At 39.1% G+C, this 20,461-nt stretch overlaps 2 protein-coding genes across 2 annotated transcripts; both read right to left on the bottom strand.

The window, feature by feature from the left end:
- Positions 1-1,665: 1,665 nt before the first annotated feature.
- Positions 1,666-5,653, bottom strand: LOC149241340 (pentatricopeptide repeat-containing protein At3g49170, chloroplastic-like). The gene is made up of 2 exons (XM_089373937.1): positions 5,268-5,653; positions 1,666-5,118 (listed from the first exon to the last, which is right to left on the bottom strand). The coding sequence occupies exons 1-2, from the start codon at positions 5,376-5,378 to the stop codon at positions 2,515-2,517; spliced, it is 2,715 nt and encodes a 904-aa protein (XP_089230063.1). The 5' UTR covers positions 5,379-5,653; the 3' UTR covers positions 1,666-2,514.
- A 13,399-nt stretch (positions 5,654-19,052) lies between these two features.
- Positions 19,053-19,862, bottom strand: LOC149241339 (18.0 kDa class I heat shock protein-like). The gene has a single exon (XM_089367505.1). It carries the CDS (start codon positions 19,712-19,714, stop codon positions 19,238-19,240), a length of 477 nt encoding a protein of 158 aa, XP_089223631.1. The 5' UTR covers positions 19,715-19,862; the 3' UTR covers positions 19,053-19,237.
- Between the last annotated feature and the right edge of the window lie 599 nt (positions 19,863-20,461).

Here is a 20,461-nt window from a genome sequence, read left to right as displayed (position 1 = left end):
GCATGATGTGACTGCATATCTGAAACTTTGCACATTAAATTTTCACCTTATTGTTCTTTTTCATTTGCTTCCTCACCATCTGTCACCTTAATACAGTAAATGTTCTCCTCCTATAGGAGGTGACTATATCCCTGAAACATCAAATGTTAATATTCTCCCTTTGCATGATGTGACTGCATATCTGAAACTTCGCACATTAAATTTTAGCCCCATGTATGACGTGATTGCATTCTGAAACTTCAAATTAAATGTTCTCCTTCTGCATGAGGTGACTGTACTTGTAGGTTGTTGTTGTGACATAAAATTAGAATGGGGTTGTGAAAGTCGATAAATTTGACGCGATCCACTGCAAATCTCAATTGAACTCATTGACCATGTTATCTATTCATATTCATATGGAAAATTATCAATGTACATACAGGGCTATCCTTTTATTAAAAAGAAGAAAATCTCCAGAGCATAAAGATCAATTAAAATTCTAACTTTCAAGTTTCGTCAATTGATCAACGACAGCTAGGTAGTCGGTCACTGTGCACTTCTCCATTGGCCATGCCGCTAATGCTCCATCTATCTGATTTAATGCAACCTAAATGTCCAGTCTAGGGTCTGTCTCTCTACAATATATGTTGGTGGAAAATTAATGAAATATGAAGAAAAGATGGTGATCATTGTTGGTGTAATGATTTATTCATCCCATCATAATCGCTATGAAAACGTGTTCACTACGATGCATTAGTAGAGGCTTCATACTCTTTTTGTGGCATTCTCTATTTGTAGTCATCACAAAGTTGAGGAGGAGAAGGTTGGATGATTAAGATGAAGATGAATAGAATGTTTTTTATTGTGTTGGGACTGTTAGTAGCAAGAGCTTCTACTTGTCATCTAAACACAACCCAAAACTTAGAGAATGGAGTACATGACCATCCATATAAGCCTGACAACTTTATCGGAAGCGGAGGAGGCTTAGGAGGAGGTAGCAGTGGAGGGTTGGGAGGAGGTGGCAGTGGTAGAGTTTTATCATGGTCTGCACACATCCAACCTTTAAGAAACCCGTCGTCGGTTTTCTATGTATAGATCCGTCGTCGGTTTTCTATGTATAGATATAAATCAGTTGTTGAATGGTGGAAGAAATCTCCTCCCTCCCTATTTTGTGTCCAAGGAACGATTAGAAATGGGAATCGAGTCAGTGGGAGATGTAAAGCAGTCACTTCGATAGACGTTTCAATGCCAATACCTCAACTGAATAAGGTTTTAAGCGAAATCGACTGCTCCAATGGGCTTGGTCTCAGACTGCTCCAATGAACTTGGTCTCAGACCCATTCAACCTAATACAAGTCCTGATGGCTGTGGTTGTACATCACATAAAAATTTTATTTATAAAATCGTTTGTCGTATTTTTCAGTTCACGATTTAACCCTCAGCAAAACACGAAACCCAAGTCATTTTAATTACGCCGTAAGGCGTTTCCCTCTGAGAACACTCCCCCCGAAATGCCACTCTGTCACGTTTAGCACCCTTTAGACGATTCAAAAAAATTTAATTACGCCGTAAGGCATTTCCCTCTGAGAACACTCCCCCGAAATGCCACTCTGTCACGTTTAGCACCCTTTGATCAATGGTTAGACGATTCAAAAAAATTTAAAGAATGTGGAGAAGAGATGGCAGTAGACCCAGCCCATTTTCTCAACGCTTCCCTTTTTGTCTGCATAAAGCTGGCCATATGAAAAAGAATGTGGAGAAGACATGCCATTACTGCCTGAATGGACACAACCAGTGCTGGCTGCCTTCTTTATCTGCGCAGGAATGCCGACAGTAGCAGAATCTTTTTCTTATGTAATGCCATATTTTGAAACATGCCCTTTAAAATTATTGGGAGTTTGATTTCAATGGTGGCAAAGGAAAATGTAGAGCACACCCACATGACAAGCTGTAGGAAAACCATTTAAGAATCATTCTCTCAGAAAGTTCTCCCACTACAATCAGCGCTATTGAAGACCCGCATATCCAGTGAAAAACAGATGGTAAGAGACTTCCCCATTTTCATCCTGACCACCTGCTGATTTTTCTTCTCCTTCCTGTTTTTCAGATTGTTTACAACATGCTTCTTGAAAACCAGATCATATATTAAAATTTTAAACTCAATCCTCGATGGAAGATCCAATTAAAATTTCCTCAATCAAATATCCAACTCCCAACGTTGGTACTCTCAGAATAGGCCGCTGTAATTAGGTAAGGATGAGATAGAAACATTGCCCTCAACCAAAATAACTCAAAAGCATTAAGATTTCCAGTAAGGAAACTTTCACCTTAACAGATTATCGTACCCTTGAAGTAGGGCCATGAAAAGCTTCTCCAACACAATAATTGCTGTTATGCACTATAGCACCGGGAGATGAAACCTTCAAGGTAACCAGATGTGAGACGGCCAAGGGAATGATTAATTTGCATAGCCTGTGACCTCTGTAGCAATGACAAGATAGCAATATGTACCTTTTGCTTGTGGATCACTCAGCATTACCAATAATCCCCGCAAGAGCATAAACCATCCTTGAAATGATGAAAGCGATTTGCATCCCTTACAACAATTTCCCGCTCAACAATCTTGGAAATGTGCTTGGTGGCGGTGTGGCAGTCACCACACACACGAAGGTTCTTGAAAATTCGAATACATGTGCCAGGGGGTGTGACAATAAGTCCAAATGCAATGGCCAGCTTTTCACTATGGTACCATAGAAATTGTTCCTTCTGCTCCTCCTCTACATCGTGCAACACAAAGTTTGTATCTGGCACATAACCTAGCTTCTTCATTTGCAGAGTTAATTCATCCAACTTTGCATAGATCTCTTCTGTCAGTGGGTGCGACCTATCCCTAACAAAAAACATATGCACTCTGTTCTTTATCTCAATCCAGCTGCATCCTGCCTCTTTGGTTAACTGTCTATCTTTCATCATTTTTCTCACTTTTGCGACAGCATCCCACTGCCCAGCTGCAGCATACATATTTGATAGCAGAACATATGTTGTAGGTTCTTGGGGTTCCAACTCAAGCAGGCGTTCTGCTGCACGTTTTCCTAGATCTATATTAGCATGGATTCTGCAGGCCCCAAGTAATGTTCGCCACACCAGAGCATCAGGTTTGAATGGCATTTCATTGATAACAGCTTCCGCCTCATCCAGATGCCCAGCACGACCTAGAAGGTCAACCACGCAGGCATAATGCTCTAAACTTGGCAATAGTCCATGTTCATGACTCATGGAAGCAAAGTATCGATGGCCTTCATCCACCAATCCTACATGGCTGCATGCAGAGAGAACACCAATGAATGTAATGTGGTTTGGCTTCACACCTAGCCCACGCATTTGTTCAAAGAGATTAAGAGCTTCTTTTGCATATCCATGTTGGGCATATCCTGTAATAATCGCAGTCCATGAGATGACATTTCGTTCAAGTATTTTGTCAAAAACTTTACGTGCATCCTCTATACTCCCACATCTAGCATACATGGTAATGAGGGCATTTTCCACAGATATATCTGACTGAAAGCCAGTTTTCAGGATAATGGTGTGGACCTGCATACCCTGGTCTAGGGCTGTTATACCAGCACATGCACTCAGAACACTAGCAAAGGTGAACGCATCAATCTTCACACCCTCCATTTGAGTTTGGCGAAACAATTTATAGGCTACCTCACCATGCCCATTTTGGGCATATCCTGCAATTATTGCATTCCACGAAATTACATTTCGTTCTAATATTTCATCGAACACCTTACGAGCATCCTCTATGGTTCCGCATCGAGCATACATTGTAACAATGGAATTGGCAACACATAAATCTGTTTCAAGACTAGTTTTGACAATGTGGGCATGGTTTTGCTTACCCTGTTCCAGATCAGCCATGCTGGCACAAGCCTTGAGGACACTAGCAAAGGTGAAACCGTTTGGCTTCACACCAGACCGTTTCATTTTGACAAAAAGATTGATAGCCTCCTGAGCATGCCCTGAACTCTGTGAGTAACCTACCATTAACGCAGTCCATGTTACCACATTCTGCTGTGGCATTCTGTCAAACACCTTGCGTGCATCTACCATACAGTCTACTTGCGAACACTTAACATACATGTCAACAAGCGCACTTCCCACACAAACATCTAACTCAACCCCAATCTTGATTGCTTCAGCATGGACCTGCTGCCCTTCATCCAAGGCTTCTAGGTTAGCGCATGCACAAAGGGCACTAGATAAGCTAAACCGGTCAGACTTTACACCTACCAGTTGCATCTTCTGAAAGAGTTTAAGGGCTTCCTCACTATCCTCACTCTGCACATACCTTGTAATCATTCCAGTCCATGAAACCGCATTCCGTTCAGGCATATTATCAAACACCCTGCGTGCATCCCCCATATTTCCCCACTTCGCGTGCATTTCAACAAGAGCACTTGCGACATGCACATCAGATAGATATCCAGTTTTGACAACGTGGGCATATACCTGCTTGCCCTGGTCCATATATTCAGGGCTAGTGCACGCCTTAAGAACACTGCCGAATGTAAATTGATTTGGTTGGATACCTACCCTTAGCATTTCACAAAAAAGTGTCAAAGCGCGATCACCCTGATCATTCTGGGCATAACATGAAACCATTGAAGTCCATGATACAACCTCTATTTCCGACATTTTGACGAAAACATGGCAGGCATCAGCTACACATCCACACTTGGCATACATGTTGATAAGACTACACACTATGGCTTTGTCTGGCTCGATTCCAAACTTTATCATATGGGCATGAACCCTCCTGCCTTCTGAAAGGTTTTTCATATTGCCACAGCCCTTCAAAAGAAGCACATAGGTTTTGGCGGATGCCCTAATATCATTTTGGTCCATACGATGCAAAATATATACAGCTTCCATCAATCTGCCTTCTTTGCACAGTGTTCCCAAATCCTTACTAAGCCCTACAAAATTCTCGTTTCCCCCAATACTATCGGAACACTTTTCCTGACCTGAAAGCTGAAAGTTCCTAACCTGACCAAAATGTGGGTGTCTGACAATTGTACTTGTAAGTTTTACTGACAACAATTTTTCATAGATGACGGGGTTTGTACCAAAAAATGTCTGCAGAGCAAATACAAAAATTAAACAGATGCACAGAAACCCATTTGAATTTTGAAGTTTCTATGGCAGCCCAGATGCAGGAAATGCAATGGATGACAGTAAATTATGGGGATAAAGCGTTTGAAGTACTTTAGAATTAAGGAACATACCTTGTGAAACAACGGAGCACAAATTGGATTGTTCAGTTCCAATTCTTTCCTGTGCAATGTAGAAATAGGCATGGAGAGCACTGAATTTGTAAACACAGCCATGATTGGCATTCATGCAATCAATTACAAAATCCAATTCGTTATGTACACTGCTAAAAATTGCTTTCAAAAAATGAGAGTAGGGTGTGGTTATGTTGCTGCCATGGTCGGATATCGCAAAGCTTCCATGCAACACGACAAAGATTGGGCATCAATCAAAAAGACCACTAATTTGAGATTTTCCTCTTCAAGCGGAGTCAATTTGCTGGAGCTTGAAAGTGAGAACTCAGCGAGCAAAATCGCAATACTTGCAGCTTCAAACGAGAGAAGCGGGGTCGTTTTCCAACTGCTGGTCACAGATGATGTATATCATCTAATTATTAGATTTTTAACCTTTCATAATTTAAAACCTTTATCATAAATTAATTTTTAAGAATGAAAAAGTAGTTGAAATTTATAATAAATTTGTCATTTGTAAAACATTAATAATTGTTTTAAAGTGATATTAATTAAGTCGTAAGGCGTTTCCTTCTGAAAACACTCCCCCCGAAATGCCACTCTGTCACCTTTAGCACCCTTTGATCAATTGTTAGACGATTCAAAAAAATTTAACCATTAGATCTCATCACCGCTCCAACTGCTTCAACTATGAAAAGCGTCCCGATCGACGCAGCCCATTTTCTGAACGCTTCATCCCGATCGACGCAGCCCATTTTCTGAACGCTTCCCCTTTTTTCTGCGTAAAGCTGGCCACATGAAAAAGAATGTGGAGAAGAGATGGCAGTAGACCCAGCCCATTTTCTCAACGCTTCCCTTTTTTTCTGCATAAAGCTGGCCATATGAAAAAGAATGTGGAGAAGACATGCCATTACTGCCTGAATGGACACAACCAGTGCTGGCTGCCTTCTTTATCTGCGCAGGAATGCCGACAGTAGCAGAATCTTTTTCTTATGTAATGCCATATTTTGAAACATGCCCTTTAAAATTATTGGGAGTTTGATTTCAATGGTGGCATTCCTCCCATAGACTCGTCCTGGAAACCCATACAATTTTTCTTTTCAAACGGTTGCATCAATTTTTTGTTGATGGCATCCGTGCCCAGAGGGAATTCTTCCCTTCTGATCAAGGTACCATTCCGTCATTTTGCTTTCAGTTTTTTCAATTGAGCACGCCCATTTCTATTTTATCAATTTTATGGAGATATGTGTGTGGTGATATTGATTGTTTTTTGCAGAGGGGCTGAGCAGCAGATCGAATCTCCATAGTGAACAATTGGAGTTGTGGGTCAATCCATTCATGGAGACTTGGACGAAGAGATTGATGGATTGCATCGTAAGGTTTTCCAGCTCAAAAATGTAGACCATGCATCCCATATTTGTTAACCCTTGTTTATCTACAAACCCTAATAAAGGGATCCTGTATTAATTTCTGTAATGAAATTGCTCTGTAATTTTTGCAGTAGTTTGTGAAGGTAATCTTGGCCTTTTGTATTATTTTCATGAACTTCCAGATAGCTCAGAAGATAGAGTCAGAGGCTAGGTTCCAAAATGGGTTTCTCAACCAGCTGGTAAGGATGAATTCTCTCAATATTTCCTTTTCTTGAAAATGATGGTCAAACTTATCAAAAATGTAATCATATCACAAATATAGGATCACCGTCTCAGGAATTTAGGGCAAACTATGCCAGAAAAAGAATAAAAAGAGAGGACAGCCTCATGCTCAAAATTTTAAACAAAACTTACACGACTGTAGTTTGATGCAATATTTATTTTCTTCCTTTTTAGAAGTTATTTTGATAAACACACTTTAGGGTCGAGGTTTCACCACATAACACGGACTTTCTTCTGCTCAGGTGCTAGGCCTGATGGGTTTCTGTTCTACCAGAGTTGCACAGGGCTTACACTGTCCCTTACCACTTTTTGAAATGCCATTCGGGTGGGGCAGACGAGAGCAAGAAAGAAAACCCCAATGGATGGCTTAATTTTTACATTTGGGCTACCTATTTTTTGGTTAAATCCCATGTAAAATGGAATGTGGTGTACATTATTGTTTCAGTGATAGAAAATTGAAGCATATTCTGAGACATTAAGAAAATAATGTAGGACTGTATTCATGGTCTCAGCAATCAGTTTTTAATTAAGATAGAAATATGAAACCTGGCTGTTGGATTACTGGGTCTACCAAAAGCGTATCATTTGAGGCTTTTCAATTGAATTTGTGTGAAATGCAGATTTTAGGCTGGAATTTGGCATTCAGTAACTTATTTTTGTAGGGAAGAGAAGTCTCTCAAAAAAATCAAAACAGAACAGAGATCTATAGGCCATTTACAGCATTGCACAGTTATATTCTACTGAATGGTTGCTTCTTGTTCTTTTGGGTATTTGTTATTAATTTGCGTCTCTAATTTGTGTAGCTTATTTTTAAAAGCTGTCTTGGTCATCTAATTATGCAATGACATGGTTGTGGCAGTAAATGACAATGATGAAAGGTCAACCTGGAGTTAACAACATGAAAAGATTAAACAGAAATATAATGCCGAAGGGTTCTAACAAAAAGTCAAAAATCTCCTTACCGTGTTACATGATAGTGCACGACAACATACATAACTAAGTGCATAAATATGTGCCCCTGGAATAATATGTACAGAAAAACCCAATGCAAACATTTTTTTTGGTCGATGGCGGTATTTACATATATATGACTCGAAGTCCAAGTTCACTTTCACATTACCAGCCACATGAAAATTTCATGATGGTAAACCTGTGTAATTTAATTGATTGATTAATAATTTAATTTCAGAAAAAGTGGAGAATGTGGTTTTTATTTTTATATAAATTGATTTATTTGAATTAAGAAAATTAAAGATCAAAATGGTGTATATATATGTGTAAAATTGTATTTTTTTTTTTTCAGAGAGAAAAAACCGACATAGATTATATTAAGGAGATATAAAAATCTAGATACATGTCAAAAAGTGATTGATTCAGCTGGAAAATGCAACTGAAACAGTAACAGATTGCAACTGAAACAGAAACAGATAAAGTTCTGATGCGGCGCCATAATAAACCAAAACATAGCTGTATGTGTGAGCTAGTGGATCCATCCACCTGTTATCAGAGGCGCTTCAAAACAAAGCAGACCGCCATGGAGAGATAATGAAAAACATATGGACAGAAATGAGAGCCATAATCTGTAAAAGCAGCCCCAAGAAAGAGAAGCATGTCCCATAAAAGAGCATGTTAATCTGAGCGAGGCAGGAGGCCCGTGATGGAGATCAGAATGGAGTGCAAGGGCATCCTGGAGTTCTGGAAAATGCAAGCATTTCGCCATTTCCATAGGGACCAGCAAGTGAGAATAAACAGTGAACGCCAGCACGGATTCTTCGTGCACCACCAGGAGAAAGCATCCTGAACAGATGAAAAAACCCGATGAGGAAAACCATAAATCAAAGATAATTCATACCAGATTTTAGAAGATGAGGCGCAGGCGAAGAACATGTGCGAGTTTGTTTCAGCTTCCGAAAGGCACATTTGGCATCTACCCGGGCCCTGCCAACCCTTCCTTTGAAGAACCTCCCATGTGAGGTTTCTGTCCGAGAAGAGAAGCCAAGAGAAGAGAATCGACTTGAGCGGACATGGAGCTTTCCAAAGCTTGAGAGGAAAGATGGGGGAGGGAGGCCGCAGGTCTGATAGGACTGCATCATAAATATCTCTGACGCTGATAGGCTGAGATGAATTCGGAGGAGACCATATAAGTTCATCTTTTGAAGCCGCTTGAGTGAAACCTTTGTTGGAAAACCAGAGGGTGGCCGCTGACCATAAAGGATGAAGAGGGAGGGGCATCGATAACTCCGTCGCGTCCTTCCATAGGGGGGTCTGTGAAGACCATGATTTAATCAATTTATTCCATGTGAACAAGCCTCTCGAGAAGAGGAAAGATAAGAGAGCGGGGGGAATCCTCGATTCCAGATTGAAGACAGTGGGGTCGATGCCTATAAAAATAAATGCCCGAAGAAAAGTGACTGAATCTTTCTGAAGTTTTTCCAAATAGGAGAACCCGATCTGATGCCCAAAGCGCGTCTTCTGAACCAAAAAGCAATGCTTTTTCCCTTGAGATATCTTTGTTTGATGATAGTGCTCCATTGACAGTTTCCATAGATGCCTCTGAGAAGGGAATTACATAGAAGCGCTTTTCCAAAAGAAGGCATATGCAGAAGACCCCATCCACCCAACTTCTTCGGCCTGGCAATGGACTCCCACTTTACCAGATGGATTTTCGACTGATATGATCTGCCACCCCATAGAAAGGTGGCTGCCAGAGAGGCCATTTTGCTTAAAATGGAAGCAGGAAGAAGGAAGAGATGGCTCCAATAGACCGCCAGTTGGGAAAGAACGGACTGAACCAAAATGAATCTACCCGCCAAAGACAAAAAGCGCATCTCCCAGCATGAGATTTTGATATAAAAACGCTCGATCAGCCACTGCCAGTCCCGAGCACAATAACCTTTTGGTTTTAGGCGAAAACCAAGGTATTTAAACCCATCCTTTATCAGAGCGAGATTTATGCCAAAAAGATCAGCGATCCATTGAGCCAAGTCCAGATTTGATTCATTGTGATATAACGTGGTCTTGTCTTTGTTGATAGAGAGGCCAGTTGCCGAATGAAATTTCTGAAAAATCTCATGAAGGCATAACCAAGAAGATTTGCATAACATGGCGAAGAGGAGAATATCATCTACAAAAAGGTTATGAGAAAGAGAAATGTCCTTGCACAACTTGATCGGCCTGCACCTCCCTTCCTGAACGGCCAGATTGATCTGGGAGCTGAGAGAGTTCATCACGAGAATAAAAAGAAGAGGAGAAAGAGGGCATCCCTGGCGGAGGCCCCTTTCTGCTGGGAAGAAGGAAGATGGGATGCCGTTTATAAGAACAGAGTAATTAACGTTTTCAACACACGCCATAATCCATTTGATACCCTGAGCTCTTAATCCAATTTTGGCGAGAAGAATCCTGAGGAAGCCCCAGTCTACGCAATCGTAGGCCTTTTTGAGATCAATCTTTAGGACAGCGGCATCTATGTTTTTTGTTGAGATTGAAAAAAGGCATTCCTGCGCCATTGCAACAGCATCCATAATGAGCCTGCCTTTTAGAAAGGCATGCTGTTCCTTTGATATGAAGGAATTTAAAACAGCCTTCAGCCTTTCCGCAATAATCTTAGATGAGATTTTATATAGGGTATTGCATAGGGCTATCGGCCGAAAATCAGAGAGAGATTCCGATTTGACCTTCTTTGGAATAAGAGCAATAAAGGTGGCGGAGAGTGAACTGTGAATGTGCCCAGACATGCGGGAAGCATCCACCATGCCCAAAAGACCCTCTTTGAACAGATCATAGAAATGACTGAAGAACTCGATAGGCAGACCATCGGGCCCCGGACTTTTGTCCCTGTTGAGCTTTTTAATGGTGTCGAGGAGCTCGCCTTCCGTAATTGGCTTTATGAATTGTTCATTGGCGCCCTCATCAAACATTTCAGGCACCTGCTCCACAGCCCAGAGAGAATCAAGCGCATCGCTGTCCGACCTTTTATAAAGATTTTGAAAAAATCTAGAGGCTTCTACAGAAATGTCCTGTTGAGAGTGGAAGAAACCCCCCGCGCCATCCTCAATCTTCCAAATGGAATTCTTTGCCCGGCGTGCATTTGCGAAATTGTGAAAAAACTTGGAATTTCGATCACCCTCCCTGAGCCATGTGGCTCTGCTCTTTAATCTCCATAATGCTTCCTCCTTTAGAAGCAGCTCTTGTTTCTTTTTTTCCAGGGACGTGATGCGGATTTTCTGCTCGAAAGACAGACCATTGCAAAGGGCCGAATCCGACAGATAGCTTAATTCTTTTTTGATGTCAATTAACTCCTGTTTGTCCACCTTCCGCTTCTTTATCTGCCAGTCCTTAACTGCTTTCCTCAGCATTTGGATTTTCTCCCGGAAAGTATATAAAAAAGCCTCCTCCGATTGATGAATGTCCCGCCAGGAAGCTACCATGAACTCGTCGAAAGATTTATCGCCGAGGAGGGAGCCGTTAAATTTGAACGGGTAGCCGAGCTTGCAATTGATGTTCATCCATTCCAAGATGATGGGTCTGTGATCCGAGGAGGGCTCCGAACCCGTTCTTGCCATAGGCATGCCCCAACTTTCAATAAGGCTGGCATTTATAATAAAACGATCTAATCTTTTGGCGATGAAGGCTGAGCCCGTCCTGCCATTTTCCCAAGTAGGGACCATTTTCTCAGGAATTATGTCGACTAGATTTCTGATTAGGAGCTCCCGACGCATTTTATCGGCCATGCGGTCCTGCTTTCTGCAACAACCCCAACATTCAGCAGAGTTGAGGGTCAAGTTTAGATCACCTGCAATTAATAATGATTTTATATCAAGAATCTCAGAGCCAAACAGCTTGTCCCAGAATGGAGATCTGTCCCTATAGGGTGCATATATATTTAATATATTGATGATCTGAGGCCTTCCTCTGATAGAGGCCGAGAGGAGGATCCCAGCACAGCATTTAAAAGGCTTTGCTCTGACGAAGACCGGGTTCCACAAAACTGCCAGACCACCCGACATGCCTTCCGCTCCTGTAGCGACCATATACCAAGAGGGGAACATTCTTCTGAAGAAAGCCAACGAATCTGAACTAGAATGCATAGTTTCCTGTATAAAAATGATGAGAGGATGAGCAGAAACGAGAGTCTCTTTGAGCGCCAGGAATTTTGGGGCGGCACCCAAACCCCGAATATTAAAAGATACTAAGAAGGTCATTTGGAAGCTTGACCAGCCTGACATGCTCTAAGAGGCTGCGAAACAGTAGGTTCCATGATTGGGACTTCCACAAGAGACAAATTAGTAACCCCCAGGTCGGAAGCGATCGTCCTGCCGCGGAAATGGCGGCTTCCTCCTTTTTGTTTTTTCCGGACAGTGATATTTTTTGCTGAGTTGGGACTAATAGATGGGAAGGACGGCTTATGAATAGTGAGGGGTTCGAGAATGGATGGATTCCGCTGTAAGAGAAAGTCAATATCACTATCGAGATTGTTGACAGGAGACTGCGATGGGGAGTTGAAAGGGGTGGGGGATGACAATGGTTCCTTACCCTTTTGCGATGCAGGGGCAGGCCTATTTGGAGAAGGCGATGAGGAAGTGATCATGATAGGATGAGACCCCACCACGAAGTCCGCTTTGTTCTTTTCCTGTGGAGAGGGCACGGGGTTCTCGAGGAGCGGCTCAGGGATGGGCGGACATTGAAAATCCGCAAGTTTTGGAGACTCTGATTGGAGATGAGAGTTGAGCTGTGAACATCGAAGATCCGTTGACTGAAAAGAGAAATGATTTTCAGAATTGCATACATCTTCTGAAAGGGAGTCTGGCCCCGAACCTCTTTTCTTATCGGAGGGATACCTGTTCGTCCTGAAGTTTGATCGGTGCCTGCAGTTCCTGATGAGGTGACCCGTTCGATGGCAGCAGGAGCATCGAAAGGGGATGCCCCAGAAATCAAGTCTCTGACAGATTTTGAAGCCCTCCCATGAAATCTCAAGCTGATCAGGGTAGCCTCCCTTATAAGGCTTCTCAATAAGAATCCATGCGATTCTTTTGTCCTTCTCCCCCCTGACCCATGGGTCGACATATATGAATTTACCAACTGCATCCCCGATCATTATGAGAGATTCAGTCGTCCATAATTCCAAAGGCAGGTTTGGAAGCTTAACCCAGATCATGTTGTGAGATGGGGTATTCTTGAGGGGATCGAAGCCCATGTACCATCTTGACAAGGATAGAAAGCTACGGCCGAACACCCATGGCCTGTTCAAGATCAATTCTAAATCAGATTCTTTCTGAAAGTGGAAAGAGAGCCAGTCTTTCATGAGACGAGAAATAATAGGAGTATAGCCTATGAGTGGAGACCACGTAGCAGAAATCCATTCCCGCATCTTTTCCACATTCATTTCTGGAAAATACCATTTCCCGACAAGAGCGAGCTTTTGGAGACTGTCTATCCTTTGAGACAGCGAAGAGCTGGAGACTGAAACAGCTTTAGGAGGGGGAATGGTTTTGACCGGTTCTCTGAGCTTGCGGGGATGCCGGCCGTGGACAGGCAATTTCTTTTTGGGGGAGAGCGGGCCCCCCATTGAATCATGAGTCACAGCAGGAAAGAGCAAGTCATTCACCGTGGCATGCCAGCTATGATCCTAGGTGGCATTGTCACGAGCAGCTTCCGCTTCGATGGCCGCTCGAAAAAGAGCTCGCGTGGCAGGAGAGTCACTGTCTGCTGACATTCTAGTCAGAAAAAAGAAGATCGAAAAAGGAAGCCCAAGTACCCCAGACAGTACTGGAAAGATCTTCTATAAAAGATCCGACAGAGAGAATAACCTGGAGAAGTACATGGATATAATCCTCGCGGAAAGATTTGTCAGAGACTCAGGACAGAAACATTAAGAAGGAGGCTGAATAGATATCTGTGTACAGAAAAAGGAAGGTCAAGGACGGAAGAAAATTAATACAAAGTCTGTAGATGGGCTAAAACCAGCCGTCAAAAAGACAAATGGGAGGAGAGAGGTGACCGATGCGAAAGGAGAAGCATGTTGCCACCTGAGATAATCCAGAGAGGTCATTAAGAGCCTCTAGACCCACCGGAAAAGAATTTGAAATCTTGATTCCGAGACGAGGGGAGTCACCGGAAAAACTAAAGCTGCAGGGGGAGGGATCGAAGCATGGAGGCCCCTGGAGGAGCTCGAAAACCTAGAGACAAATGGCCTATGCTACTGGCTGATCGTTGCAATCAAAGCAACAACAATAGACACGGATAATGCACCACCATCGCCCAATACGGAAGCGGATGTCCGAACAGGGGCTATAGACATAGAAAGAAGCTATAATTCTATTGAAAAAGGATTTCAGCATGATAATCAGATAAAAACAAAATGATTATCAGATAAACATAAGATAAACCATTCGCTTCCTGTGAGAAGACTGTTATCTTATTTGATAGAATCCAAGATAGCGTTACGATAAAAACCAAAGACGAGAAAACTTTTAGGCTTTTACTAACAAAACCAGTATTGCAAACAATTGAGAGCTATAGAGAGATGACTGACCTGAAAGCGGAGCGCGCGAAGAACCAGAGAGCCGAGTCGAAAAGATTTACCAGGCGTCCATGCATGCAGAAGGAAACCACGGAAAAAAAAACTAAGGAAAGAGTGCCTTGAGGGCGAAAACCCCCAGCCTGTGAGGCCAGAGGGAGAAAAAAGAACGTAAAGGGCCGCAGAGGAGGGGATATAATCAGAGAAACTTCAGGACAGATGTTAAGCTCCTTGCATGGATGAAAAGAGCAAAACTAAGACACGTACCGGCTCCATGCATGGAGACAGCATACGTCGAAACCTCCCATGGCGGATTAAGATTGGATATTGCAGGGATTGGTGGGGAGAAAATGGCTTCCGACACCTGTTCGACAATGATCGGCTCCCCCGTCCCGCTCGCTCCGCTCCGGAGATATGTTGAATGAAACCTCAGGCCATGTAAAATTGTATTTATATTGAGTGAGATGGTATGTTTTTTTGTCATTTCAATTGTATTTTTGAATACATAAATAAGTTCAACACTTTAAACAATTATTTTTATTGGTTTAATATTACAAGTATTTTGTAGATTTTTAATATGGTTAAATTATATCTTAGTTGATTGATTGATAATTTAATTTAGTAAAAAGCGGAGAAATTGGTTTTTAATTATTATATAAATCGAATTATTTGAATTAAGAAAATTAAAAATCAGAGTGGTGTATATATATATGCAAAGTTATATTTATATTGGGTGAGATTGTATGTTTTCTTTGTTATTTGGATTGTATTTTTGAACCTTAGAGTGTGTATATTAGATAGCTAAAAAATGATAAAAAGGTTCAATAGTTAAACTATACTAATTAAAATAGTGCAGTCTAATTATAACAAGTTTTTATTTTTTTCCAAAATTTAAGAAGACAAATTTCAATGAGATTCTAGGGATATAATTTGTAACACTGCAATATTGTTAAATTATATCTTAATTGATTGATTGATAATTCAATTTAGTAAAAAGTGGAGAAATTGGCTTTTATTTATTATATAAATTGATTCATTTGAAGTAAGAAAATTAAAAATCAAAGCGATATATATATATATATATATATATATATATGCAAATTTATATTTATACTGGGTGAGATTGTACGTTTTCTTTGTTATTTGGATTGTATTTTTGAACCCTTAGATTGTGTAGATTAGATAGCTAAAAAATGATAAGGTTCAATAGTTAAACTATACTAATTAAAATAGTGCAGTCTAATTATAACAAGTTTTTATTTTTTTCCAAAATTTAAGAAGACAAATTTCAATGAGATTCTAGGGATATAATTTGTAACACTACAATATCGTCAAATTATATCTTATATCTTAATTGATTGATCGATAATTCAATTTAGTAAAAAGTGGAGAAATTGGCTTTTATTTATTATATAAATTGATTCATTTGAATCAAGAAAATTAAAAATCAAAGCGATATATATATATATATATATATATATATATATATATATATATATATATATATTTATGTATATTAAAAATATATATATATATATATATATATATATATATATATATATATATATATATATCGCTTTGATTTATATTTCTATATATATATATATATATATCGCTTTGATTTTTAATATATATATATATATATATATATATATATATATATATATATATATATATATATATATATATATATATATGCAAAGTTATATTTATATTGGGTGAGATTGTATGTTTTTTCTGTTATTTTAATTGTATTTTTGAACCCTTAGATTTTGTAGATTAGATAGCTAAAAAATGATAAAAATGTTCAATAGTTAAACTATACTAATTAAAATAATGCAGTCTAATTATAAAAAGTTTTTATTTTTTTTTCAAAATTTAAGAAAACAAATTTCAATGGGGTTTTAGGGATATAATTTGTAACACTACAATATGGTTAAATTATATCTTGATTGATTGATTGATAATTTAATAAATTATATCTTAATTGATTGAGTGATAATTTAATTTAGTATTGGCTATTATTTATTATATAAATTGATTCATTTGAATTAAAAAAATTAAAAATCAAAGTGGTGTATATATATGCAAAGTTATATCTATATTGGGTGAGATTGTAAGTTTTTTTTGTTATTTGAATTGTATTTTTGAACCCTTAGATTGTGTAGATTAGATTGCTAAAAAATGATAAGAAGGTCTAATAGTTAAACTATACTAATTAAAATAATGCAGTCAAATTTCAATGGGATTCTAGGGATATAATTTGTAACACTACTTATCATATCACTTTTGTTTTTATGGGTTATAGGAGGTGTTACTGACATTTTAAGTCAAATTTCTCAATTATCATTAATATACCAAGTTACAAAAATGTCAAATATCTAAAACTTTGCAGAAATATCTTAAACTGACAAGATTTCTTAAACTGAAAAGATTGCAAGGCTCCTAAGGAAGCATAAGGGGGCTTCAACGTTTAGGACTTTAAATACCATCCGGAGCTCCCTTAGATCTGTAAAAGACCCACTTGACCCCAAGAATATGAAGGGTGTGTTGAAGAATCTAGGGCATTTAGGAATTAGTGAGATTCTTCGTGTTCATGATAACAATTTGTGAAGTTCTTGATCATCATATTATTATTAGTGTGTGATTCAAACTGCTATCAAAACAAAACAAACAAGAACACAAAGTAGTATTTGGCTTTCTGACACGCATCATCATTGTCTCTCTTAGGGTCATACCCACCGGGGTGTTCTCTGAGTATTCCCTACTAGGAATATTCTCATCTTGGGTTCCCAGCCCTCAAGAATATCGACCCTCTTGCCCACTCTTGTCTTGGATACCCTAGCACATCCTCAAGGAGTGTCAAATGCCAGATGATTACACAATCCTCCATTCTTTCTTCCAAACTAAAGACAAGAATGTTGTGTCTAACTCTCCCTCTTAACCAGGGATGAGTTCCAAGTTTTTTTTTACTCAGAAACTTACTCAAGTTCCTTTACTCATAGGAACCTCCCAGAGCTCCCTCTTACCAAGGGACTCTATCATCAGTACTTTAAAGGGTCTCCTAGTTGATTGATGATCCAAGACCTCGATGTCATCAATTTCTTCATATGTAGGGTTCAGCCATCCATCACTTTCCTCCTTCATGTCATACCTTCTTTCCCGGAAAGTATCCTCCTTTACATCTAGGGCTTCCTTCATAGGGAGATCCTTTTTCCTTTTGATCATGCCTAATCCATGTTATGTGAAACCATATGTCATGACATCACAATATTAAATACAAGTACAAGCATACATACCTCATTCTTCCTTTAGCTTTCTTGATTGAAAATTAGAATATGGATTTCATGGTCTTAGAAATTTTAAGTGGAACACACACACACACATATAGATTGTAGACATTGGGCTATTAATATCATGGTAATGTACAATGACGCTTCTCCAATTTATGCCTTACGACGTTTCCTTTGCAACTTTTGGTGCAATTGCTAGTATATACATATTGTCGTACTTAAATGTCATAATTACAAAATAAGAAGCCAATTAAACGAAAGAAAATTAAATTTAAAATTAATTTTCAAAACAAATATTTTTTTTATAAAATAAACCTTGTAAAAGGTAGTTTAATTTTTGGTCTAACACCAAATAATTCATGTTGATTCATGGTCAACATGTATATAGAATGTGATGTACCTGCGAACTACAAGATAATAAAAAGATGCAATTCCTCTCCATGATAAACCTACTAATCTAATATATTTAAAATTAACTTTAATACCTTTACAAATCTTAAATATTTAAAAAAAATTGTTAATCGCTAAAGCCATTTTTACTTACAATTAACTTGTATATTAAAAAAAAAAAAATCCATCTAAAACACTTAATAAACTATTAACGATTCCCTAAAACACTTGACAAAAAAGAGAAACATTAATCCCGTCTAACATTTCCTTAAATAAACTATTAAACATACAAGGGGTCAAGTTTGCTCCTTAGAGCAAGCGTCCCTTCAATATCCATAGTCAATCATATTTGATCCTCTCTTTTTTCCTGTGGATTGGGATAAGGAAATTTATTTAAAAAAACAAAATGAAAACATTCCCATTGTACAAGAACATATGGATGTTCATGTATGCCTCTTAAACATTCTCGCAGCCAAAAAGTGTGAATGCACTTTAAAAAATAAACTCTAACGAATGAAATTAAATTCTAAATCAATGGGCACGAATTCCAAATCAAATACGTCTAGAAAAACACATTTTAAAAGCAAATACACTTTAAATAAAATATGATAAGCTAAAGAAAAGGTTGCAAATTTATGTTTCCTTACATTACCAATGTGGGCACATATATGGGTTCTCGTGTTAGTTATCACCAGAGATTTTGGGGGTGTTTCACTGTCCATATTATTCGATAGCACTCTGCAGACCAGTTTAATAACCATTGAAATTAGTTATTAATGAAAACCTTTTACGCAGCACAGCATATGCCTTGAACCTGCGTCTCCTTTTATTATATTATTGAGAAATCGCACGACAAATACAAACTCTTATTATATTATTGAGCAACGCACAACACATACAAACTCAATGTAAGCGATGTAACAACTGGGAATGGGAATGGGAATGGGAATTGAGAAACGCACAACACATACAAACTCAACGTAAGCGATGTAACAACTGGCAATGGGAATGGAGGTGTTTATTTTCTGGATTGGATAACTGACGGAGGCTTACGACACACATCTACACATTCTGTAACAAGTACACCCTACTGCAACAGCAGACCCAATTTCACCTCTTCAGTCAGCCAGAGATCTCGATGGATTTGGGTTGAGGAGGTTGGGGTTCTGCCTGCTTCGGCACTGTCACTGTCAGCACTCCATTTTCCATGCTCGCCTTGATCTCTTCCATCTTCACATTCTCCGGCAGCCGGAAACGCCGAAGGAATTTTCCACGCGATCGCTCAATGCGGTGCCATTTGTCGTTCTTGTGCTCTTCTTCTTTGCTGCGCTCCCCGCTTATCTGTAGAACTCTTTGGCCCTCTTCCAACTCTATTTTCACCTCCTCTTTCTTCAAACCTGGAAGATCAGCTTTGAAAATATGTGCCTCTGGCGTTTCCTTCCAGTCGATCTGAGTATTGGCTACCGCAGAAGCTTCCCTTACAAATTGCCCAGATGGTCCCCCGCTGGCCAAATCTGTGAATGCTTGGAAAGGATCCCATACTTCCAAGGAGAAGGGATCCACTGACCTCCTGCCGAAAAAGCTGGGAATTATCGACATTTTCAACTAGTAATGAATTACTGCAATATATGCGATTGGAATGAATATAGAAACACAACACTCTGATCTCAGTGTTTGGATTTCAATTTCAAGATCGATCTCGGATTATACCAGAAGAGATGTTGGTTTCTATTTTTATAAGATGAGGAGGAACAATCTAGTCGACTCTATCAGGCGGGTTCGAGAGGATTCTCAAATGCTCGCAGGATACTTTACTATTATTGTACACCTGTAAGCTCCAGACCATTCCGAAAGTAAGGTTTCAATTTTCACTTTGCAATATTATTGTTATTTAACCCTTGTACATCCAGAATCCTCCAGGTAATTAGGTATTGTTTCTTTAGAACCATCTAGCATTTCACACTCTTCAAGAAGTATAGCCTACGGTAACCGATGTTGATGATGTGGAGGCGTAGCTCCTGCCACGGAGGGACAGGAACGGGATCTGACGTACAATTTCTCATTGGCTATTTTAACGTTTGAATATTGTGAAAAAAAAATAAAAAAATTTGTTTAATTAATAAATAAGAAGCATAAAAAGCTTCTTTTTTTTTTGTCCTTTTGTCGATAATTTTGTTTAAAATTTTTAAAAGTTCAGATTAAATCGTTTAATTTCTGAGGAAAACTTATTTTAAATAATAGAAAATTAGAAGAGAATTTTATTTATTAATTAGATTATGCCAAACGAAAATATTGTAATTGCATTATGAAATATAAGCAATTCTTTTATGTAAGTTTAAATACACT

The sequence above is a fragment of the Pinus tabuliformis genome, chromosome 8 (assembly GCF_031772625.1).
Source record: "Pinus tabuliformis cultivar Carrire ecotype Pingquan chromosome 8, CPIR1, whole genome shotgun sequence".
In the NCBI taxonomy this organism is placed as follows: Eukaryota; Viridiplantae; Streptophyta; class Pinopsida; order Pinales; family Pinaceae; genus Pinus; species Pinus tabuliformis.
The sequence above is the reverse complement of the archived record's forward strand: the minus strand, read 5'-3'. Positions and strand labels throughout refer to the sequence as shown.